Source organism: Cavia porcellus, unplaced genomic scaffold, assembly GCF_034190915.1.
Source record: "Cavia porcellus strain 051 isolate PalLab524CR breed Dunkin Hartley unplaced genomic scaffold, mCavPor4.1 scaffold_20, whole genome shotgun sequence".
In the NCBI taxonomy this organism is placed as follows: Eukaryota; Metazoa; Chordata; class Mammalia; order Rodentia; family Caviidae; genus Cavia; species Cavia porcellus.
The window spans coordinates 49,299,320-49,325,923 of NW_026947503.1; the positions used below are offsets into that span (position 1 = coordinate 49,299,320).

The following is a 26,604-nucleotide window of genomic DNA, read 5'->3' on the forward strand; positions in this document are numbered from 1 at the left end:
TGTGACTATGTCATTGTCATTGCAATTCATGCCAAAGACCATCCTGTTAGTCACTGATGTAATTTCTCTATTCTGCAGTGTTCTTAGGACAGACCAGGGAGGCATCCAAGACACATGTATGAGAGGCCCGTAAGAGCTTAGCAATGATAGGTCCGTCTGGGAAACCCTAAGGGCCACATACAGTACCAGATGCCATTTGGTCCCCACAGGATCATATCCTTTGGTACCAGGAGGACCCATGCTCTAGACAGGGGTGGGATCAGGGATAAAGTTTGTTTGTTGTGTTGTCCTCCACACTGACAACCGTTCATTCAGTAGATATTTATGGTGCAGAAATGTGCTGGGTGAGACTCCAGAGATCCAGCCCAGCCCTAGCTCCCACGCTGAGCTAGGAGAGGTGCACTGTACACAACTAGTTTTACAGTTAAGGCTGAGCTGGCACCCTGCCCAGTATCCTGCAAGCACAGTGGGCAGAAGAAGCCCTACTCATAGGGACATCTTGCTATGCCACATCCCTGGCTTTCTTCCCAGTGAGTCCCAGACGCTAGGTGGCAGCAGGACAGTTGTGTATTGGACGGACAGAAGAGCTGTCCAGCCGGGCTCTTTGTGCTGGTCTTCTGCACACAGCATTTCTGTTAACCAAGTCCACAGCCTCCTTCAGCCTTCCCACCTGTGTCACCAAGCCCTTCACACCATCCCTACAATCCATCCATCCCACATGCGCTGCTGTGCCTGTGCCTAGGCATTCCCACACCTTCACCTCCACCGCCACCTCCCCTGGGTTCCAAAGCTGAGCTCAGCTCCAGGTGCTCCCTAATTCCAGTCCCCTGTCCATTCTGACAGTGCCACTGTGATGTACTGCTTCCATGTTTATGGCCCAGAGTGTGGGGTAGAGTATGCAGGACAAGTGTCACTTGGGAACTGTCCAGAGAGGCAGAGTCTCCATCCCTGCCCCTCCTGTGTCAATGGGTAGAGCCCAGTGGTCTGTTTTTTCTTCCTGGTAATTCTGATGCACACTAGTATTTGAGAGCTACTAGTTTATGCGGCGCCTTTAGAATTCAATTATGTAGCCACTTATTTTTTTATTTCATATTTTAGTATTTTGCCTCCCCAGTAAGATAAATTCACTGTTTTACCCACACTCGTGTTTTTAACAGTGTTCAACATTTAATATACATTAAGATCAATTGTTGAAAGCCATTTGAATCAATTTTCTGCTCCCTCCATATGACTAATAATTTCATCATGCTGTGCTTAGGAACCCATGGTGTGTATAGAGACTTGCTAAACCCTTCACAACCACTGAAACCAGTCCTCACTTTCTTGCTGGAAGGGAGTGCAGTTTCATATAGCAAGGGACATGACACCAAGTCACTCTTTATGGGCTTTTCACGGAGTGAAAGAAATGGATTTTTTTGTGAGCTGCAGCACTTGGTTGAATTGTAAGATTAGGGTCTAGTTCTGTTAGAAAAAAAACACTGTTGGGCCCTGTATGGAACTTTTAATCAAGTATTAAAAACATGCTTGTTCAAGAATGAATATTTTAATTTGTTTGTGAAACTCAGTGCTTGGTGTGTAAGACATGCTGAGCATTCCCTTCTTTTCCTGCTTTCTTCCTTCCTTTTCTTCTTCCTGATATATTAAGTGTTAAGAAGATATCAAGATTATTTCATTTCATTCAGCACCATTTGAGGGGCCGCTCCCATTTCAGAACATTCCCTGTTATACACAGTGTCCCTCTGTCCTCCCGAGGGTGAGTAGCAGAAGTGAGGCTGCGGTGTGCATCGTTCGGGGCTCCTGTTATGGCCTGGTGTGGATATTTCTTTGGAATGTCTATCTAAGAGTGAAATTGTTGGCTGCTACAATTATGAAGAGTTAATTTGACTAAATAGTGCCAGATCACTGTCCATAGCCATCCTCCCGCTGTGGTCTAAAAGAATTCTTCACCCACATCAGGAAAATACAACTTTGCATCTTAATAAGTATGAAATAGTAGCTCTTATTTTGCATTTCTTATATTACTAGAGTCTTTTTCATATGTTTGTTAGTCTTTGGGATTAGTAAATGTCTGTTATATTCTCTGCTCATTTTTGTATTGGTGGTATATCTTTACTAGTCACCTGCAGGATTTCACTTAATTTTCCCAGCATCCTTCTCTTTTCAATTTTGAGTTTTTAAATATCTTCTATTGTGTCACCTATCTACAAATTTCTTCCACAGAATTCTTCAAACAGAAATCCCTAGTTTTCTAAGTATTTTTTGCCCCTTTACCTATTCCCAAGTTCATTAAACTGTCTTAGTACTATACATTGCACACATAATAATAAATAGGCTTTAAAATTGTTGTATTAGCCAGGTGTAGTGGTACATACTGTGAACCCCAGCACTCAGGAGACTGAGGCGTGAGGATCATTGTGAGTTCAAGACCAGCCTGGAGGGGCTGGGGATTTAGCTCAGTGGCATAAGCGCCTGCCCTGCAAGCAGGTAGTCGTGAGTTCGATCCCTGGTACCGATGAAAAAGAAAAAAAGACAAAAAAAAAAAAAAGAAAAAAAGGTCTTTTTTTGGGTTATATAGTGAGTTCACAGCCAACTCGAACTACATAACAAAACCCCGTCTCAGACCAAAAAAAAAAATTTTTTTGTTACAGTATTTTGACTAATTATTATAACACAAAGGAACACAAAACTCATTTTTTAAATTATCTTACTGATTTAATCATGATAATGAAAAATATTATTAATTATATTACTATTTATTGAGACATATTGCCCTTTGCGAGCATGTTACATATATGGTCTTGTTTAATCTCTACAGCAACTTCATGAAGTAGTTAACACCATCCGCATCTTCTGTGTGAAGAAACTGAAGCCCAGAGAAATGTCATTTTTCCACAAACACATATCTACTAAGGAGCAAGGTTGAAATGCATTCATTCTGTTTCCAAGTTAGATGGGCTCTTGTCCACTGTTGACACTGCCTTCTACTGGTGTGAGTTAAACCTGCTTAACATTTCAGTAGATGAGATGTGTTTGAACAAAACTCTGAATACCACATTGTGTATTTCATACCAAGACCTCAAGATGTTTAATATTTAGTCATACGCTATATGTTTTACAATAAAATTGTGACTACAATTCTAATTCATTAACTTTCTGATCACTAAAACTGGAAACCAGCTACCATGTGTTCCTTGTCACACATGGAAGCTGGTTTCCAGTTTTAGATACTGCAATTTCTATTTATCAGTACCTGTTTTCTTGATTATTAACCTGGTATAATGAATTTTCACTTTATGGTTAGAATGATTATCACCTTTATATAATAGATTTTTCCATTTATAATCTTTTGTTTGCAAAGCCAAATATTTTGTTTCATTACTCATCCTGTAACCAGGCATTAATACAGTGTTGAGCCTCTATAGATACAAATATCAGCATGAGTAACTCCTCTAATTGTCTGATGGTTATATATCTTATTTAATGGATAGACTGTTGACCACGGTTTGCATTCAGCATCTGCACAGATTCTTAAATGTTGCAAATTCTGAAAGTAACCTTCTGAAATATCCCTGGCACTTTGAATGTTGGTGTTTCTTTTTAAAGAAACAGAACTTTAAAACCGCAAAGTATGAAAAAGTTGATCCCCATAGTACAATGTCAGAAATTATTGTTGCTGACTTAGTCACTGTTGATCTTTTAAAATTTCTTCCAGTGATTTCAAAAATCCAGTCATAACTGGAAACAAGAGTGAGATTTTTTTTTGTTTTTTAGAGTGTATCTCTGCTCCCTGACAGTTACCCCTTTCTAAAAGTACTTTTTTCTCGCCAGCCTTGTTTATCCCATCAGACATTCCTGCCAGAAGCAGCCCTGTTTACATAACTGCCCTGGCTGGACGGAATATTTTGCAAAGCGCCGTCCTCCGCACACACCGCAGCCTGTTTAACATGGAATAGGGTCAAAACCTGAAAGACGCTGAGGTTGCCCAGCAAGCTTGATCTGTGCTGAATAAAAGTGGAAGCATTTGGAGGAAAACGAAATACTACAGGAAGAGCAGAGGCCTTTCATCAGCAAAGACAAAAGAAAATAAGAGAGAGTAGTCCTTTTGTGAGGGAGTGGAAGGGAAGCTGCCCCCGGGCTTTGGAGTCAGGGTAAAGAGGGTAAAGGGATGTATTCGTTGTTTGAAAGCATGTTCATTCATTAAGCATTTTGACACAAGTGAAGCTGTGACTGACAGACCCAATTTGCTCCTCCATATAAACACATACATGAACAAGAATGAGAGCTCTTGCTAATCTAGATTCCTCTTTTCATTTTACAGAGAATCTCGTTTTGTTTTGTTTTTAGCAACTTTACTAATGCTTAAAGATCACAGCACTCTGCTGTCACTGTGGTCACAAATAGAGAAGTATATTTTAAGTTGGAGACATTTTAATTGGATTGCTCTTCAGGTGAGCAGGAGGGTTAGTAGGCAGTTTATCCTAAGAAAGATTACACTTTGCATTTCCCTATCTCTGTTTTTCTCAGAACCAAAGACCCCAACGCCAGTGGGCCACTCCAGCCACCTTTTCTGCTTTTCTTTCTCTTCTTCCCGTTCACCTCACTACCTGTCATGCCATTTCTTTGTCTCTGTCACATTTAGAATACCTTTTTGTGTCTCATTCTGGAGGAGTGTTTCTAGCGTTGCTATAAGGAGCTAACTGTGGTCTTCTATCCAGTGATGGAATCTGAATAATAGCAAATTAGTCCCCTTCTCACTGATGATAAATACACCCTTAGCCCACACTTGGAGCCCTTCCTTGCTGATTAAATACATTTCTTAGTCTTTACCATGCACCATGTATTACATGAAACTCTGTTTATGTGTTTAGTTGTCCTAATAAACCCATGTTGGTATTTTTCACCTGTATTACAGAACTAGGAGGCATACAGGGTTGTGGAAAGTTACGACTTAACCAGTGCTGCTTGGTAAAAGACAAAGCCAGAATTTGGACTTCAGGGGTTCATGTGCTAACTGCTGTGCCAGGATGCAGAGGCACAATAATTGAGGACAGCCAAAAGCAAACACCTTTGTGCTGAACCATGGGAGCAGAAGATCGAACTTGTGACTAGCAACCTACCCTAGTTCTGTTCTTGAATCAAAAGCGAGACTTCAGCGAGTTGCCTTGCTTTCTTTTGTTTGTCTGTGGAGTAGTTTTAGGTTCACAGAGATTGCCCTTATTCCACCTTCTCCATGTGTGTAGACCTCCAGTTATCAACATCATGCATCACCCTGGTACATGGGCTACAGTTAATTGACCTACACTGGCACATCATTGTTACATTAGGGCTCATTTTGGGTGCCATCTATTCTATGGGTTTGGACAAATATATAACAATGTGTCTGCCACTTTAGTTTAGAGTATCTTCAGTGCCCTTAAAAAAACCCAAAACTCTTGTGTTCCTGTTCGTTCCTCTCCCTCCACTTAAGTCCCAACCCACACTGTCTCCACAGGTGTGCCTTTTCCAGACTGTCACGTGGTTGGAATCATACAATGCATAACTTTTTCAAATTGGCATCTTTCACCAAGTAATACGCATTTGAGTTTCTTCAGTGTCTTTTCATAGTTTAGTTGAATTTGATGAACGTATGTCCCCAGCCTTTCCAGAAATTAACACAGCACCCAAACGATGTGTTTTTATTTTGTCTTTGCTAGAGTTCAGTGCCTTAAGCCAGGGCTGGACTGTTTTCCCACCCTTCTCCCCCTTGGACAATTCAGTGTCTGCTCTGTCCCCTTATTTAGAGGAACCTTCCACATTTCTTTACATGGTGTTTTAATCACTTCGGTTTTGGCATAGAGGTTAAAAACTAAATCTTTTATAATCAAGGCATTTTTTTTTCTCCTAATGAAAACCACAGCTTGAGCAGCTGCTTGTATTATTGTCTCTCCTCTGTGGTCCCACTGGTGTGTGGGAGTTTACTGTTAGGCTGTGGAAAAGGGAGCGAATGAAAAGCCAAGAACAGGGTCATGTTTCAATAGAGAAATAATGGTGGAATGCAGAATTCCTTGAGTGTGGGCCTCAGCCTCCCCACTCTTTGGACATGCAGTTTGGTTTTGGTTTTTTTTTTTCCTTTTCTTTTTAAATGCTTCCTAAGGCATGGGAGACAGGCATATATCAGAAGAACCATAGTTTTGAAAACTCCTAGACTTGAACTTTGAATCTGCACAGCATGCCTTCACTTTTGCCTGTCATTGTAAAATGACAGCATAGTTTTAAAGTGTCTGTGTTGTGAACGTCCATATTTTGTCCATCTGCATTGGCATGCTGCTCCTTTCCTTGTCTGTGTTGAAATGATGTCTGTCTGTGTACAATGTCTTTTTCTTGTGTCACTTTCTGTGTTGTTTTCTTTTTTTGATGTGTCTGTTTGCACATCTTCCTCTGTTCCTGTGTTCTCTGTCTTGCTCCATATATTCTATTCATTTTTGTCTTTCTCTTCAATTTTTATTAGATACAACTTAAAATTCAAGAAGTAAAAATTAAGTCTTTTTGAGGCTCTTAAATTTCCATGTAGGTAAATTAATTTGTATTTTTCTGGAAGTACAATTGCTCTCAAATAAAATTTCTTTTTACATATTGGAACATTTGGAACTTTGATTTTTTTTTTCTTTATGATATAGGTTTTTGGTCCTTAATAGAAGCAGCTGCTTGCTGGCCCCCAGCCACAACGCCAGACATTATAAAAGGGTGTCTGGGGTCTGATTACAGAGAATGGGGTGAATCCCCAGTGACACCATAGACTTTCTGTGTTTCAGTCATTCTGTGTCACACTTAAATGAAAGTATGCTTTATTATTTAACCAACTCCCAGGGTCATCCTGGGAATTAGATGAGACAATATGAATGGGCCTTCAAATTCTATCAAAGAAGAATTCATTTTATATACAAATAAATAAGTGACCCTTCACCCCATTGACGTTTTGATATTCTTCCAGTAGTAGGCAGAGCATAGCCAGCACCTTATTCTGATGACCTTACCCTCAGAGGTGCTGGTGGTGGTTTGAAGCAGCATAGTAAGGGTGGATTTGGGTCAGAACATGAGTCCTGGATTTGCCAGTGGCTTGCTCTGACCGAGGCGAATTCCTTAATCCCTGTAAGTTTCAGTTTTCTTGCCAGTAAAATCTCTAATATTCCCTGCTTATCTCCATGGATTGTTGAATGGGGTTATGTGTGTGAGAAAGAGTAGCCCTAACACGTCTCTAGTCTAGAGGGTAAAGCTCACTCTCATCTATTTTGTCTTTCTAAATATGATGGAGTTTCTTGAGAATCTAGTTGTTTGGTCTCTGATTTGCTCTTCTGATTTCTTGTCAGTGCTGGCATTCAACACATTTTGGCTTTCAGAGTCAGCCAAGATCCATCATCTTGTCTTCCATTTTTTAAGACTGAATACATTTGGCAAGGAAAGAATGAAAGGATCTTGGATATGCATATGCAAGCAGTATAGATCTTAACCAAACTTAAATATAATGCTTACGAGAAAGCTGTAAACAAAAGTCATCTACTTCTGTGCATGTTTCAAACTAAGGGAGAGGAAATGTTCCTGGAGTCTAGACAGCAGCTAAATCAGTGATGTGATAAGCCCATGGTCAAACCACATCTGAACTCTGCTTTCTTCCGGAATTGCAGAGATTTCCTTTGGTTAGATTAGATTTTTTTTTTATTTGAACCAAATATTAAAACTTGGACGTAGGGATTAGAAAAATAGCTCCATGATAGAGCACTTGCCTGGCATGTGTGAGGCCTTAGGTTTGAGTCCCAGCGATACACACACACGCGCACACACACACACACACACCCCTCTAAAAATCAGAATTTTCTATTTCTTGCGATTGGCAGGTGCTAGAGCGAGGAGGTCACTAGGTTGTAGTATGGACTTAAACTCTACTTTCAGAAGGGCAAACAACATGATTCATGCTGTTGGAGCACTGTGGTCTAAGGAAGTAACACAAAAGCAGGTGAAGCAGAGAAAAAGTAAACATTAAATTTTGCTAATAAATATAAATGAAAATCAGCATGGGGTGAAGTTTTCAGTGAACACTTCATGGATGATTTTGGACTTGAGATAAGGCCTAAATTAATGAATTAAAGAAATTCTTTCAGTCAGCTGTCATTTGCTGAGTACCTACTATGTGTCTTGTCCAAAGTTGGGTACTAAGAGCAAAATATTTGGTGACTGCCATGTTCTTTACTCTCTTTAGAGAGTTCTCTGTTTAGTTGGCAAAGACAGTAATGAATAAGGATAATCAAAGATCATACGTGGTTGGATAAAAGGCTATAGATGAAAGAATAAGATCACGGAAGGCAGTGTGGTCATTTATACACCTGGCAAAGGATGTTTTAAATAGAGTAGATGATAAGTGAATTGAATTTGGAAGAGAGATTGGCCAGATCTGGGCAGAGAGGAAAGGTATTTCATATGGTGAATTTAGTATGAGAAGAGACATAGTCTCATGTAGATTAATTTTAAAAGTACCCAGTAGGAGGTAGACAGGAGGAGGATGAGATCATGGTCTCTGTGCGCTGGTGGCTTCCTTCCTCCCTTGGAAGATCACCCAGGACTAGCTGCATCTCCCCTTCTCACAGTCATGGTATTTACACAATTTTCTCCTTCCTGTAATTAGTTCCTCCCCTTTTCCCTTCAAGCCAATAGTGGTGACATATTCTCCTTTGATTCTGGCTCAGTGATTACTACTGTGGTTCCGCAGCAGCCCACCCAAACCATTACCAATAGTTTCATTGTAAATACCCAGTGCAATTATCCTTATTTGAAATATAATTCAATTTTAATCTTTAGTAGTGGTATAAAGGATGGTTTCTTGAGATGAAAGTCTAAAGGCAAAGCGACTAGCTGGATGACTGGAGAAATTGGGAGATAACATGGTTGGAAATATGTCATGCAAGTAGAGATAAAAAGAAATCAACTGACATAGAAAAGAGAATGGAGTTGATGTTGAAACCAAGAGGATGTGAGATTAAGGAAAGTGTCAAGGTTGACCTTTTCTGACTGATATTCAGGTATGGTGGCACATGGCTGTAATCCCAGCACTCTGGGAGATTGAGGCAGGAGGACCATAAATTCCAGCACAGCATGGGCAACTTAGTGACCAGGTGTTCATTTAAATCAGTAGATAGGTAAGGACGGAGAAGGTAGCTCAGTGTGAAGGCCCTTGGTTTAATCCCCACTCTCACCCTAAAAGGAGCAGGCAGAGGAATTGCGGTTTGCATGTGCTGATTTTGAGAGCTTGGTAAGAGAACCACATAGTGGATAGACCATTGCGGAATTCATGAGCAATCTGACTGGTTAATGTGTTGTTAGGTTGGCCGTCCCTGAAACCACGATTATAGAGGAAGTTCCCCAGGAAAGCTGAGAGAGTGAGAGGAGCAGAATAAAAAGCTGATCATACTATATATGATGTGGGAATATCACTAAGAGAATCCTTAAGTTTGCACAGAGAAAAGCAAATGAACGAAGGCAAAGAGGACAGAGTGAGTGTTGCTTGCACAGATGGTGGGGAAATGTTTACACAAGCTGAGTGGAGCCGCATCATGGAAGGATTTGAAAAGCCTGGCCCAGGAGCCCAGACTGGGTGCTGGAGATTAAAGTCCTATTATATGTTTGTTGATTCGTTTGTTCGACAAGTATTTATGAAACACTCAGGTTTTTGAGTGATACAGATTTGTTTTAGGTTGTATTTTAAAGTGAATAATGGGATGATAAAAGCACAGGGATGGAAATGGTTTTAAAATGAAGAGCAAAATCGGCATAGTTACAGTAGTGAACAGTGAGGGCGAAGAGATGTCAAGGAAAGAAAGAAGATGTAGTGGGGAAATGATACCAGAGAAAGACGAAGATGATGCCAAGATTTCTAATGCAGTGTATCAGCAACCATCCTGAAATATAAAACCTTTTAGGGTTCTCTCATGGGCATAATAATTTTGCCCCAGAAAATTTCTAATAATTCTGAGGAATGACTAACCAGTTAGGTGCAATGAAAAATAAAATCCCCTAGTTTCAAAAGTTAGGGAAAATATTTGCAGAATGTGGAACCACGTAGCTGAATAGAACATATATCCCGGAATGAGTTCGTTTTAAATCCAGGTGATGCCAGCGGATGGATCCAGGAGATGGATTCCAGTCTCTTGTGTAGAATGAGCAGAGAACTGCAAATGTACATCCAGTGGCAAATGAAAAGCAACTACATTTATTGAAAATTGTGGGAAGATGAACTCAGGGCAAGTCCAAGCAGACCAAAAAAAAAAAAAATGTGGCATGAACAGATAAATGGTACCAGGACAACAAGAAACTTAAAAAATGAAAAGCAAAACAAAACAAAAAACCCCAACAGCACACAGGTACAGCAGGCTTTTAGATTTTAAAGGAAGTGCACACAGCCATGGTGCCTCTGAGTCTTTGGGGTAGAAGTGACAGGAGCAATCAGCAGGGGTTCTGGGACTCACATGTTCATTTTATCTCAGGGGTTCTCAACAAGCATGTGTGTCCCAGAATTCACTGATTAAATCACAATTGAGATGCAGGCCATATTTGGGAATCTATAACAAAGTTCCGATGGGGACGAGATTACCGAAGGTCAGGCCAGGAGATCCAGCATGCATGTGCTGTGCGTGCTCTGGTCCGGAGCTTCAGAGGTTTCCCGGGTCTTTGAGATTTTGTTTTCTACCTTTCTTAGAACATGGAAGGAGGATGGGCTCTGAGGTGTTGCCCAAATCTAAGTAAGGGAGTAATTTTTCGGTCCCCATTGTGCTGCCAGTACTACAGGCAGGTCTAGTTCACGTCACAGGGTGGAATTTCAGAATGGAAAATGATATCTCAGTGCTTGTTTTATACATCCTCAGATGAAGATAACAATCGGAAATACCCACAAATCATGCTAATGATCAGTATTTTTTGTTGGTTTCTTTCTCTTATTTGACTTTAATTCCTACCCTGTGCAGTGATACATTCTGAGCCTTTGTCTTGAGATGTGTTCCTTACATTCACTGGGATTTGTTTTCCTCAGATCTTTTTTGTGCAAAATTTTCGGAATTATCTAGAAGTGATGTAGGGATTCAGATTTCATGTCATAGTATCTCATTTGTATTTTTATTTTTAAAACTGTGCTTAAGATTACCACAGATCTCAACAATTAGTAACAAAATGAATAGGAAATTCACAGAACACGAATTATAAATTACTTACAAAAATATTGTACCCTTTATAATAAGAAAAGGTCATTAAAGCCCTCATAAGATACTGTTTTTCTTCTGTTGGAATGGCAGAGATAGTAAAAAATGTTTAACAGTGAACTATCAGGAGCAGCATGCAGAAATGCATTGTCAGAGGAGTACAGTGGGTACAAAGTTGTTAGTTGGTAATATATATATCAAGAATATATAGTTGGTAATATATATATCAAGAATAAAAATGCACTTACCTTTTGACCCAACATTTACTTATGCATTTCCCCACCAATATATTTGGATTTGGTACACAAAGTCTTCAGTACAAAATAATAACCTCAACATCACTTTGCATGCAGAAAATTGGAATAAATCTGGTCATCCACAGGACCTTGGTTAAATTCATTATGGTATATGTATGAGGTAGAATACAATGCAACTCTGAAAAAGGATAAGAGCTTTATATACACAAAACACTCTTCTTGTTTTGGAAAGGGTAGCATTATATGTAGCTAGACTATGTCAAATACTACCTATGGACAGAGGTAAAAGAAAATAATAGCTACTATAGATGAGAGATCTGAGGATAAGACTGAAGAGAGACTTCACCTAGTATTGTACTGTCTAGGGTTATTTGGGTTTCTTGCTAATTGCATATACTAACTAAACTCTTCATATTACACAAGATAAAGGAAGCTAAGTAGCATTCACTATTGATGAAGGGTTTAGGTAAGTCTTCACACACTGTCCATGGACAATTATACTTAAATTTTGTAAAAGGAAGCCTGCTGCTTGCTGCTGCTCACAGCCATAGATATACACGTAGCCTCTTTTGCATTCCAGCCCTGAAGGTGCCAGCCTGCATACATACGTTAAGATAAAAATACAACAGAGCTTTTCATGTTAGATCTTAATTGTAAGTGCACATTCTTGGCCACGTTTATGTGCTTACTCAAAAATAGTGAATGGTTTGTTGTTTGTGTCACTTGAGAATTGCTCATTTCTTCATCTGTAGAAATGGCCTAATAGTTTGAGGTTTGGTTATTTGCACCTATTTGAATATGCATGTCATTTGCATCGTGGACTTGAAACTATCTAATTTTTAATGTTGATGACCTCTACCTGAAAGAGGTAAGAGAAGAGATGTTTATTCATTCCCTATTTAGTAAGCACTATTTATACCAGCAAAGTACGTGCACTTTTTCTTGCTCTGGCTTTTTCTTTTTCTTTTTCTTTTTCTTTCTCTTTTCTTCTCTTTTTTTTATTTCAGGCTGGTTTCTGCAGCCTTTTTTTATTCCCATCAGTGAGGGAGAAATGTCCGTGGAGTGTTGTTGTTCACGTGAGTTACGAGTTCACAAATGGATCCTGCAAGCCTCAGCTCTCCTTCTGTTTCATTTTATTTACACACACAAAATAGACGACTGTGCTGAAGGGATCATAGACAGTAAAAGCATAGCTGTAAAAGATTTGTCACAGGCAATGCTCATTGCCAGCGGAACACAAATGTGACACAATGTGAGCGACACAATGTGAGTGCGCGCTGACCATGGACCGTGACTCCCCGCCAGTAACAAGCTGGACAAACCTGAACTCCACCACCTCTCATTCTTTCTGCTCTTTCTCTGCACCTCAGCATTATTGTTCCTGCTTCATAATTAGCAAAATTTGTTTCCATTTTCTTATTTTGACAAGTAACCTTTCCCTCCAAGTAAAGGAGAATGCATTTTAACATAACCCCCTCAGTGTTGTACAGGCCTTGGAAATTTAGCTGCCAAGGGGAGAATTTTGGCTGTGCTTCCTGTCTACCCGTTTGAAGGAAAATCACTATAACTATTTTGGGGTATGCAAAAACAAAATGGATATTTTCTCATTGATGCTTGTTTCTTGTCACTGTATTCATTAGGAAATATCATTTTTAGAAATAACTCATGAAATACAGCTTCCACCTTTGCTTTCTAAACACTACCTTAAATATATTTAAACTGTAGATGGTGAGCATGTCATTGGTGTTGGATTGATTCCTGGGAGTTTTCAGGCCCGGCAGATGGGCCAGTTCACACAATGGAGACATTTTATGAAATCATCAAAGCTGCTGAAAGACAATGCAGCTTCCACCCTCTCCGAGAACAAAGTTTGACAGTAACATCTCATAACAGATGTTTCCACAATCTCTAAATGTTTTTATTTGGTGGCACAAAAGACTCTGTTATTCATGAAATGGTTTGTTAAAAAAAATTAGTTCCTCTATGTGGGGATTGTGGGAATATGTGTTATGTAAATTGATTTCACTTTTGGCAGGAGACTGGCTCTGAACTCATCCAGGCTCCAGTGCTGGACTCTGACAAGTTCCAGTTTCCGGGCCATAGCCGTCACAGAGAATGTGGTAATACCGTAGCTGAGCATCTTTCTCAGAGTATGTAAAGTTGACTCTTCCAAGAATTTCACATTCATTTATAACAGGATATAGGCTAAGTAAAAGTTTGTAGAAATATATGATCTTGTAAAGGATGGTAAAAAAAATGCGGGCCATCATGTTGGCTGGTTATTTTGCATTATTGGCGTACAAGACAATGCTACTTACACCTGAGGATTTTAGACCCCAGATAAACATCTTAAGACTTGGTTTCAGGTGCCTCACAAGAGACCTTGATGTGACTACTGTGCAGTAAAAGGACTGGCCATTGTCACTTCTCATCTTATTTTGCCACTGCCCTTATCCTTACTTTCTACTTCATGCAACAGGACAGAGGTCAGTAAACTGTGGCCTGTGGGCCACACCAGACCTACTGCCTATTTTTGTAAATAAGGTTTGATTGGAACCCAGCTGCTCACATTCTTTGCATGTTGTCCATTGCTGCTTTTGCTCTTGTGACACCTCCATCACCAGAAACCGTTTATCCAACAAAACCTAAAATATTTGCAAAACAAGTTTACCAACCTCTAGAACAGGAAGTCACCTGTGTACTGTGATCCAGCTTTGCTTAGAAGATATTTAATGGGTTTTTGCTCCTTAGACTTTGAAGGCATATTAGAAATGTACAGTAATTGGTTTTAGTTAATTTAACATATAACAGGATAATGTTTAAAATGTGCTAATACATATATACAAATAAACATATAAACTAAAATCTTTAAGACTGAAAAAACTAGGGAATGAAAGAATCTTTTCTGATGAACAACATGTTCAAACTTTAAAAGTCGAAACATTTGTTTGGCTGTTGCTTCTTTTTTTCCTTTCACATGTGTGTTGTAATTGTTCTCAGTAGTTTTCTGTAAGTGCTTCCATGTGTGTATGATTCTTGTCTTTTCTTTCCAAGGAGTTAACAAATACAGGTAAGACCAAGGAGCCAGATGCAATTACTCATGCTAGAATACATTTGAGACCTCTAGTCAATACAAGATCATAGGCACCCACAGAAAATAACTTAAAGAGTGCCTAAAAAACAGGAACCCAAGAGCCAGGCATGGTGGCACATGCTTGTAATTCTGGCTCTTGGGAGGCTGACGCAGGAGGATCGCTGTGAGTTAAGTCCAGCCTAAGCTACAAAGTGAGTGCAAGACCAGTCTGAACTGCAAAGTGAGACCCTGTCTCAAAAAGGAAAAAAAAAAAAAAAAAAACCAAGAACCTAATCAAGGTGGATGAGAAGATAGAAGATACCATGCTAGGTACGCAACTTAGTGGTACAGTATTTGCCTAGCACACACAAGGCCTTGAGTTCAGCTTCAGCAACACATACATGCATGAAAGAAGGAAGGAAGGAAGGAAAAAAGGATCTTTTTATTTAGACCAGAATATCAGCCATGAAGCAAGGCAAAAAAGGAAATATGAGTTATAAGCCTTTTTATTCATGAGCAGAAACATTCTGCTTTATCAGGAAATATAAAACATACACTGAACTCAAGAGGCTTAATGCAAAAAACCTAGAAAATATTTCATGATATTTATATTAAATCTAGGTTTACTACCTAAAATACATTATTAAAATTAATTTCATCATTCTATTTTCTTTACTGTGGCTACTTGAATATATATATATATATATACATATATATATATATATATATGTATCTCAGAGAGTAAACTTTGCCAATCACTTAATGAATGTTTGGTATGCCTGCAGATGGTCGTGGTCTTAGGAAAATTTTTCAAAAATATTGATCACAAACTTAGTCTTTCATGCTCTTGAAAATAGGATGTCATTTGCATTTTTTCCTGAAATTATGCCTGGCTTCATGACAGATAGCTTGCATTGTGTTTAGGTTCCAAATATGTAATTTCTTTTCTTATTCATCTAACAAATTAGAAAATATAAATCACAGTTGTAGATAATTGGAAATGTTGGCAAATATCCAGTGTCTTTCTCAGATGGTGAGAGCCCAATCAAATGAACATATAAATTGTAACCCCGCTGATGACTGCTTTGGTCTCCTGGTGTATCCCATTGCATGCTGAAGGTCTGCATTTCATTCTGGAAGACACTTTTGAGTGCTTGTCTCGTGTATTGTTTGGTTAGATATATCCCTGAAAAATACTTCTCCAGGTTATCAAGAGCCCTCAGGTAATAATGATTTTTAAGCAGGCCTCTCTTCTGCAGCTTTGGAGCTAACTTCTTCCAAAATCAGAAGCTCTGCTGCATCAGAGCCCACTATCATTGGCCTCACTGCTTTTGTTCCACTCTTCTCCTTCCTGCCCATGATCTGGGACCCCTCTTTACGCAACGGAAGCCTGTGCAGTGTAGGGACCCTTCTGCCTTCCCGTACTTAGTTGGCAATTTCACAGCACCGGCAGATTCCACATCTCTACCTACTTTGTGCTGCCCTGTACCTGTAAGCTTGCCTGGAGAAGAACACTCGTGCTTTCTGGTTTTTCTTTTAAATCACCACCTTGAACTTTTAAGTAGAAACTTGGTGTTACCCAGTGTTACCCAACAGTCATATTACAGTGTTCATTCTCACAGGACTTTGGATAATCTCTTTCCTTAACCTTCCAACACTATCTTTCTCAACTTTGGCTGGAAACATTGAAGCAATAAGAAGCTTCCTCCAGCTCCCACTGCTGCCTGGAGGAGCTGGACATGCACTGCCCGTGCTCCCACCTCCTCAGGGTGACCTCCAGTAATTCCTGTCCTCGGCTTGACCCCTCTGTTGGTTATCCCCATGAACATGTGAGCCTGCTCTTACTTCTCCTGTTTGTTAAAGAAAACAAGCATTCCCAGTTTCACGTCCACGTCCTCTCTATAGCCACCACTCCATGTCTTTTCCCTCTACAGAGTACTCCTCAGACATCATTTGGTAATCATTCCTGTCAAGCCCAGTTTCTCCCTTCTGGGGCTCTCTTGAGTGCAGTCAGTCAAATGTTGACACAGCCATTCCACCATGCTGACCAAAGTCCCCCGTGAAATCTGCAGCATTCAGGCCTCATTTCTGCCCCATCAGCAGCCTCCAGCATCACACTTGTTCCTTGAAGCACTGGCATCACCTGTCTTCCAGGCTGTACCCCCTTCCAGCTTGCCTCTCACTGTGCTGCCAGTTTTCTCGGTGTCCTGGGATTCACACCTCAGACCTCTTCCTGTCTACACTCAAGACCACATTCACCATTAAAGTGCCATAGTTAAATAGCACCTATGTTCTCATGATGACTGGGTCTATTATTTCCAAGCAAAACTCTTTTGTAATCTCCACATTAATACATCCAAGGGAAAGCTTTCAGGACACCTCCATTGTATTGCATGCCCAGCGCTCTTCAGGCTTGAGGATCAGGAGTCATTCCTAACACCTTCCTCCATCCACCCTCCAAGCCCATGTCATCTCAGTTCATGACAGTTTATTCCTTCAGCTGTCCAAACCAGAGCTAACACTCTCTTACCATTGTCAGGCCCTACCTAGCTCACATCTGAATTGCTCCAGGAGCCTCTTGGCTGTCATCTCTGCCTGTGCAGTCTTTGTTGGAATCACTTCTCCTCCACGCTGACCTTCTTTCTCCTCTTTCTTCTCACCCTCTCCAGACACACCCACAATATGTCAGGTAGTGTTCACTGAGGATGTCTGCACAAGCCTGGTGTCTGTGCCTAAAATTCTGAGAACTCCATCCTAAGCTACCAAGCATGACACTCCCTCACCTCCATCCGAGCTCCCCTCCTCAGCAGCACCAGCACAGTCACCCTGCATGCTCCTCCCCCTCAGCCTGCCCTGTGTTCAATACCTTTTCCCACCAGGTGTGTGAGACACTCTACTCCTTTGTTATATTTATTATCTAGAATGTAACCTTCAGAAAGACAAATTTTGGTGTTTTCTGTTTATTGTTGAGTCTCCAGCATCTAGAAAAATGCTTCCATCTTGGAGACAGTATTAAAAAAAGTGTGTTGAAAGTGTAAACGAATGTTTCTCTTTCTCCTTGATTCCCTGTATACACATACACAGAGCTCTGTCTCGTGACAGCTTAAGTTTCTCTAGCATTATGTCATAAACAGACTCAGAAAATAGCTACTAAAACACTATACTCTTGATTACAGAGAGTCAATTATTTTAAAACTGAAAACTCTAGAATGTACCAGCTGGAACATTAATATTGAAATTGTACAACCTATTAGGTCTTTGATGGTTTTAGGAATACAATAAAAAGAAAAGAAGGAGCAAATGGAGTCATAGCCACTGTACAGCTAGCTGGGCTCAAGTCATGGAAGGTCGTCACTCTGCAGCCCAGGCCCTCTGCATCTGTGGAGGCTGGTACCTCTGAAATTTACCCCATGCAACTCATGAACCCCCTATATTTCCTGTGTACTGCTGAGACCAAGGATTTTAGCCCTGTAAAAGCCAACAAGTCACTGTATGAATGTGTTCTGTTTCATTGTACTGCCAGAGATCAAACCCAGGGCCTTGTGCATACTAGGCAAATGCTCTACGCAGAGCTGCATCCCCAGCCCTTATTCTATTTAAGACACTAACTTTAAAATTTAATTCCACCAAGCCACTGGGCATTGGTTTTAGAATGTAATACACGTGGATAGTTTTACAAATAAGTGACAGGTAACAACGTTAAAAGCAAAATGAACACAGTAAGTCTAGTGGCAAGCATCCATTCAGTGTGATTTTCAACCTAATAAACTCTGAGTATAAACAAAAAAAGAGAAAAAGCATCTTTGTTTCTATTCTTAAATGGACTTTTTAGAATATATAATTATATGTTATTATATGTATTTTTATATATTCTTGTTTCATAAAGCCTTCTGCCGACAGTATTTTTTTTTTTTTAATGATGAACGGGAATCTGACAAAAAGATTGGGGTAAAGATGAAAAATGCTGTCGCCACGGTGACAGCTGTCCCGCGTTAACATCTCACATCTCTTCGGTTCATTGTGTGTTTTAGGGCAATTCAAGCTGCTGGAACAAGACCGAGATATAAAGGAGCCTGTGCAATATTTCAACAGCGTGGAGGAGGTGGCTAAGGCATTTCCTGAGCGTGTGTACGTCATGGAGGAAATTACATTCAACGTAAAGGTAGCTCTTGGAGAACCAAATACTTATCCTCACTAAAATAATTTGTGTGTCCACAATGGGCTCATCTCTGTGCCCTCTAGGAAACTTATACCTTCCACTGGGTTAATGTCAGCCAAGACTGTGTATTACAAAGCTGACCTAACTCCCGACCACATGCTATATTCATTAGCATTATCTTCTGTTAGAATTTAAAACTGATGAGGTCAAAAAGGAAATTGCTAAGGCAGATAAAAGACTGATTTCTTTTTTAAATTCAGACTTTAACCCCTTATGTGTATCAGTTCTTTGACTAAATGTGCAGTCTGAGCACTGTACTGTTAGGAGAAGACCGATGATGAAATTAATACTAAACACTTAACTAAAAATGCCTGAGATCAGTACATACTCACCCACCTCATTTTGGAGACACAAGGAAAGCTAGTAGACAGACGGTACCTACAGAACAGTGGGGTAAGGTCTACTGTGCTTGATTTGTTTTCATTTGCATTCTCAAAGGGGCAATCCATCCCCTTCCGCAAGTTGTGCAAGCTCCTTTGATCAGACTAGCTTTTGAAGCAGTGACACCAAGGAAGCCCAGTCATTAGCACCCGCACCTCTGCTGTGTTTTCTTCAGCAGCATCCACAGTTACACTGCGACCTTTTAGTATGCGACCATGTTAAAAAGAGTCCCTGTTTTACCTCCACGCCGCAGGAAGTCCAACTAATTCTTATTCTTGGAACCTTTTAAAGTTTAGGGGGCAAGGTTGTAATTCTTAGAAATCTACTCTGTGTGAACAAGAGACTGTATCTTGACCCGAGAATGCATCAGTGTTGCTGTGGGTGAGTCACTCCGCCCACATCTCCAGGAAATGGGGGGATGCCTCCAGAAGCCTCCTTACTGGACAAATGGTTCTGCCCATTCCGTGCCTAAACAAAGTCATTCTTTCCTCCATTTTTAAAATACAGCTGCTGTGGTCTGATTTCTTTAGTTTTATGATCAGTGAGATTTTATGTTTTGTAAAATTTTTTGCTAGGTAAATTTTACTTACATATAAAAATATTTATGTAATTTTTAACTACTTCAGTGATCCAGTACAATATACAGTCAAAACAATTTGCATTCATTTACATTGAAGATTTATAAGAACATGATCTTCGTGTTGAAATTACCATGATCTGTTGAGTCACAGGAAGATAAAAGCTTTTGCCCTGTCCTGTCCTGTCCTGTCCCTGTCCTGTCCTGTCCTATCTTGTCTTGTCTCATCTTTGTGGTTCTGGAGGTCAAACCCAGAACTTCAAGCATACTAGGCTTCCTGCCCTGGGACATTAAATCTGATTCCTTTAGTATCTTAGTATGATTTAAATCTTTGCTTAAAATTTATACTTAGGGCTGTGTCTTAGTTACTTTTCTCTTTGCTGAAATAAAATACATGATGCCCAAAGTTAAGGAAGGAAAGTTTTATTTAGCTCACAATTAAGAGATTTTAGTTCGTAATTGGCTGGCTTCAAGGTAGGGTGTTGCATTGTCAGACGGACAACAGTTTGTGGCAGAAGACAGTAAAAATGAGCAAGAAAGAGCAAGACAAGCCTCTTTTTATCCCTTATATTGTATCCAGTCTACCAGTGTTAGGGTGGTACCAGTCCAGTCAGTAGACTGGATCCAGCAGTTACACACCCTTAATATCAGCACCCTAACTAGCAGCATTGTACTTCAGATCAATTACACGCTCTAGATTCAGCCTCCTCAGCAAAAAAAAAAACCAAAAACCTGTGGCCACATGAGGTTTTGGGGGGACATCAAGACACAAACCGTAACAAGCTAGGATATGGCTCAGTGATAGAGTGTTTACCTGTCATGTGCAAGGCCTTGGGTTGGTTGTAGGGGAGGGGTTTATATAGTAATTTCAACTGCTTGAGAGTGAGATGGGATGATCCAGTCTGAGGACAGCCTGGGCAATGTAACAAGACCCCCATCTCAAAAAAAAATCATATTTAGAATTATCTAAGTGAAAAAAATGCTCTAGATAGAAAAACTGATACTTTAAAACCCTCTTTTAAAACTAATAAATGATGGGAAATCAAGCATAATATTTTTATGATTTTAAAGATTTCCTCTAGTATTAAAATTTAACATTCTATTTTTATCACATTGTTCATGTACAATATTTTTAAAAGATGCTTCTAGCAGCTTTCTGTGAAAATTTTGTATTAAATCAGTAATAATTAGAAAGATAATATGGAAATTCATTTTTGATAGTTTTTTGTTTAAGAGTACCATATTTGAATGACTTCATTAGAATGTTTATAATAGAGATGTCACTTAAGACTTCAAAGGCATAGATAAGTGTATCACATGTGAGCTTACAGCATCCACAAAGCTAATTAGATCGCGGTTGAGTTCCATGCTGTGCAACCATAAATTTTTAATGTCTCTAGTCTATTACTTACAAAGTTTTAAGAGCCATCACATCTAGCTTGCATGAATCATTGAGACATTATTCAATTCTATTCAAAGAATGATTATTATGGGAACCTCAGAAAATGCATATAAAGAAATGTTACAGAAAGTGAATAAATGAACTCAGATGAGCTACAGTTGTCTGGATACTACTTGGGCTAAAAGTAAAAATGTTAGAAGTCATAGTTTTCTTTACTTAAAAATACCTGTGATTATAGTGTATATGAGAATTCAGGTGCGATGGGGATGGTATAAAGAAATGGTACATTTGGTCATTACTTCCCCGGAGGACGATAAAAAGGAAAATAGTTCTGTCTAGTCACAGGTGAAACTGTTAAACAGGAAGCAGCTTTTTCTATTTCAAATGTCTATGAAAACCTTCACCCTTTCCGCTCCACTTCTGAAACAGCATAAATCAAGAAAACACCATTGAAGAAGCCGCTGTCCATTAAGAATTTAAAGCCAACTGGCCTCCTAACAGTCTAGAGATTTATTTCAAAAGATTTGGAATAAATATTTATATGTGTAGTTATATATATATATATATATATATATATATATAAACTGAAATAAATATAAAAAGAATTTGAAGTAGAGTCAAGCATATTGAAAAAATGGGAAGTTTAATTGTGTGGTTTTCCACCAGTACAGCAAAATTTTAAATAGAGGAAAAGGCAATATTAGTGTTTTTTACACATTTTTAAATGAAGCATCAGTCTGCACTTACAGAAAATTTGTCTTTCAAAAATGCCTTGATGTGTTTAAAAGTGTCTGCCTGATTGCCCCATCCTGATTAACCCTGTGCCATGAGCTCCTCTACATTCAGTGTTTAGTTCCTTGGTGAGCCTGTACATTTTGAGTGTCTGCTCTGCCCAGCTCTTATTCTCCATCCTGAGAGTACACAATGAATAGCAAATCCCTACCTGAAGTGCCAACTACAAACTAGTAGGGAGACAGTCAGTAGATAAATCAACAAGCGTTAATAACACCTCAGAGTAGAGCTGTCAAGAAGAGAGTTGAACATTCAGATCTGGTACTTGGAGAAGCATCTGGAGGTCATCACCTATAGGAAAATATGTGGGTAGAGCCATGGGTCCAACAGGGCTGCATTTGGCAATCTCATCATGGTTTTAATTGTTATGATCATGAAGTAAAGGATGTTTCTGGCTTTCAGAGGCTAGGGATGCTCCAATGCTTTCCATAATATACAGGACAGGCCCTCACAGCAAAAGATTGTCTACCCCAAAATGTCAGTGGTGCCAAGCTTAGAAAGCCCTGACATTCTGAGAACTGAACCCTGGAATATCCCCAAACTTAAGGATCTAAGAAAGTATATAGAAACAGGTCCCAGTACAGTAGGACAGCCAAGAAGAGCATGTGATGGTCCAGAAGCCACGTTTCAAGGAGGGATAAGCAACTGTGTAGGTACTACTTAAGAGATCGATGAAATGAGAATTCAGCACTATCGTTACATTCAGCAAAATGGAAGCCATTGGTAGCCATCACAGGAAGCTTAAAGATTAGCTCAGAAGCCTAAACGTTAACAAGGGCAGTGCATAGTGTGGTCAACCCAGAGTTCTGTCACAATAAAATTCAAGTGAGATTTTTCAGCACTACCTTGTGTTTCTTCCAGCCCTTTGTGGCTGCCCAGATGCAGGTTGCTGCAGAAGCAGAGAGCTTGGGTTAATCGGCTTTGAGGTTCTCCTAGATGACTGTAACCCAGATAGCCAAGATATTCATGAAGTGTGCTCTGTAGCCATGGATAGTGCTGAGCCATAGAACCTTCACTGAGTGAGGAGGTGGGAGTGCAAGATTCATAGCCTCAAATAGGAATTGCAAATGGGAGGTAATACGGTCAAGAAAATAAAGGGTATGTGGGGCGGGTATACGCTTACAGATAATTTCTGCACATTTCCTTTCATCTCCAAATAGCTGAAGGATTCCATGTTTTTAGAGCAGCAGTCACCTGCTGTCTCAGTTACCTTTTGCTGAGACAAAATACTCGACATCCAGAGTTCAAAGGGAAAAGGTTTATTTGACGCACAGTTTGTAGAGGTTTCAGTCCACAATTGGCTAGCTCCAAGGCAGGGTAGCACAGTAGACAGGCGTGACAGAGAAATGGCAGGCAGAAGATAAGGAATCAAAAAGGGAGAAAGGGAGAATGTTGTATCCAGGCTACCAAGATAAGGGCGGTGCCAAACCAATCCATGGACTAATGTCCAAGCATTGCACTGTGAATCAGTCACACACTAGAGTCAACCGCCTCTGAAAAAGCCCCACCTAGGGCTGCAGGAAGCTTTTGGGGACATCTAGACACAACCCATAACACCTGCCTCTGTTTTCCCCCACCCTGTTTTTCTTTATTCATCTGGTTTTGGTTTCCATGGCAAGAATTTTGTTTTTGTTTGCTTTCTTAACATTTGTTTGAACTGTAATGGACTTTTTTTTTTCTCACTCACTCTCTCTCTCTTTCTCTTTACTTTTTATTTATTTAGATCCAGGGTCTCACCATGTAGTTAGGCTGGCCTTGGATTCACATGTAACCCTAGCTGACCTCAAACTCCCAGCAATTCTCCTGCCTCAGCTTCTCAAGTGCTGGGATTATAGCTGGGAGATGCCCAACCATCTCTCTTACCTTTCACTTTGTTCATCAACCATCTCAGATCTTGTGTTCGTTTCCAGTCAGAAGATGTGCTATTTCTGAGTTGATCATCTCCTGCCTTTTAATAATAGGAAACAGGCACCTGCTGCATCAGGCCATGGACCCTTCTTTAAGCAAGACCCAAGGACTAATCGGATTGTGCACTGGCTCAGGCTCTGGGTTTGGTACTGAGTTCAGACTCCAGCTCCAAGCATGGACTGTGACCAGGAGCAGTCACATGATCCTCCAAGCCCATGGGGTGTTCACCAGGTGGTACTACTAATAGATTTGCTGTGAGAACTAAGAGACATAATATACCCAGGTTCTTTCCAAGTATGTAGTTGGCAAACTGGTCTGTGGACTGGCCACTTTTTTTTTTCAGTAAAGTTGTATTAGGACCCAGCCACATGCATTTGTTTAGATATTGTCTGTGGTTCTTTTTATACCAGCACAGTGGCTGAGTTGTAGCACACATCACATGAACCCACAGAGCCTAAAATTATTATTTTCTGGCCCGTGAGCAAAAATTTACCAGTATCTGATTCAGAATATAAAATACTAAAGTGTTCCATGTTTTAAAAAAATTCCTACCCCAGATGATTTCACTTACCCGTTATTTAATACTTTACACCCAATATGTCAGTATTAGGAACTGATTACATAAGCACTGCTTTAATTGTTATTAATTTAATTGTTAAAATATCACTTCACTTTGTATGCCTTTTGGAAATGTGATACAAGCAGCCCATAAATTATTTTAATACATGAACTTTCTTTTTCGTTTTTCGGTACTAGGGGTTGAACTCACAATCTTGTGATTGCTGGGCAGCCCCTTATGCTGCTGAGTAAATCCCCAGCCCTCATAAATTATTTTAAATGTCTCCATTCTTTCAAGCTCAGCCCAGTAATAAAAACTTTTACCACATATACATTTTCTGCTATCAGCAAAATAACTAGCCAAAGAGAGGCTGCCTTGGCTTGGCGGCAGGTGCCAGGTACCCTGTCTTCACTGCTGTGCCCCAAAGCTGTGTGTGTTGAGATGGCTGCCCTCGAGGCTGTGGGAGTGAGGGTCCCTAACACGGGCACTGCAGTGCTGCTATTTCAGTTTCCGCCAGTGAGGGCTACACTGTCAGCTGTTCCAGCACAGATCTCACCAGAGGTAAATAACAGGTTTGCGTTGTCTCAGCCACGGAAAATGACCCATGCAGGAATATGAAGTTCCAGTCAGACCCAGAGGAGACTCACTGCCTCTGCCCATCCGACCTTCTCAGATCCATTTGCCAGCCAAGTGGTCTGGGTTGGAGCCGTGCTCACATAGCCCTGTCATTGGGTATCAGCTCCTCACCAATGCCTCTGGCACCTGCTATGCAGAGTTGTCATTGCCTAGCAACAGAGCTGCTGAAATGCGGGGAGGAGGACTTCAGAGGTGCCCTTTCTTGTATAATTGTGCATATTTATGGATTATAAAGTAATGCTGTCATACTTGTGTATAATGTGGGATGACTGAATCAGACTAATTAAGGTGTCTACCATCTCAAATACTTATTTGTTCTTCCTAATTGAAACTTTGCACCCTTTGACCAATGAAACCCTCCCCAGCCTCCCCACCCCCACTCTCTGCCTACCATGCTTTCTGATCTCTGCTTCTCTATGTCTTGTTTTTCTTAATCTCCCACATATAAGTGAGAACATGCAGTATTTGTCTTTCTGAATCTGACTGACTTCACTTAGCATAATATCTTCTAGTTTTATCCGTATTGTACAAGTAATATTTTATAGCTTAGTAGTATTCCATTGTGTATATTTACCAGGGTAAATTTTTTAACAGAAAAAATACTGTCAGATTCAGAAGACTTAATGTGGTAGCATTTTGTACTGAGAAATGTGACCAAGAATAAAATGATAAAATACTACGAATAATTCAACAGGACTAGGAAGTTTACAGACTTTGAGTTTTTAATCATCAAGTTATAGACCTTTAAAGGCATGTAGACATCATATAATCTTTTTTAACAAATGGAAACTAAGAAACTGGTAAGTGAGCCAGCTTCACTGAGTCTTACATAGCTGCATGAAAGCCAGCTCTCAAAACTCAAGCCAGTCACCTCTTTGGTCTATTTGTGGAGTTGGGGATCAAGATTGTGATCAAAATATACTCTCACACTGACACATTATCTTGTGTACTAAATTCATTTTATTTTTTAAAAAATCCAGATGAACACGTTCAATAATTATTGTACATCGTACAATACGTAGCCAAAAGATCCTTCCATCTTTTATAACCCTGAAACACGTATTGTCTGACCCAAACTATTTGAGAGCTTTTATATCTTATGCATGCCAGACTATGATGCCAGTATTTGGAGGAGGATTCTACAAGTCACCTTGTTGTTTTGTATCACCGTCAGTGTAGTTTCTAACTATTTCGATATCATGAATCAAAATTATCACTGCAAAGTATTAACTCAGGATTTTTTAAGGTACACATTAGCCAGTATTAGTAGAGAAGTTAGACTACAGTTGTTGCTTGTAGCTATGTTAAACACACTTACTGAAAAGGCTAAAATACATCGCTAAATAAATAAAGTTCTAAAGTGTAACTTAATTAGTATAACTTGACACTGAACTTTGAATTTCTTCCATGGGTTCCAAGTTAATGAAAATCAGCCTGTTTTTGCACAAGTGGTAGATTTGAGGCCATCTGTGCCTTTTATCTTAACATAATAGTTACCCTTTTTAAAGTCTGAAAAAGCGCAGAGGAAATAAAGACCTTTCCTTCTTCCAACCAGTTACACTGTATCTTATTTCCATAGAT

The 26,604-nt window shown here is 39.8% G+C and overlaps 1 protein-coding gene across 3 annotated transcripts in view; it reads left to right on the forward strand.

The window, feature by feature from the left end:
- Garem1 (GRB2 associated regulator of MAPK1 subtype 1) overlaps positions 1 to 26,604 on the forward strand; it is a 191,776-nt gene that overhangs the window by 132,361 nt on the left and 32,811 nt on the right. For all 3 annotated transcript variants that reach the window (XM_063231788.1, XM_063231789.1, XM_063231790.1), the window contains exon 3: positions 18,581 to 18,711. In XM_063231788.1, coding sequence (XP_063087858.1) covers positions 18,581 to 18,711 — 131 coding nt within the window. The remainder of the gene's footprint in view (positions 1 to 18,580; positions 18,712 to 26,604) is intronic.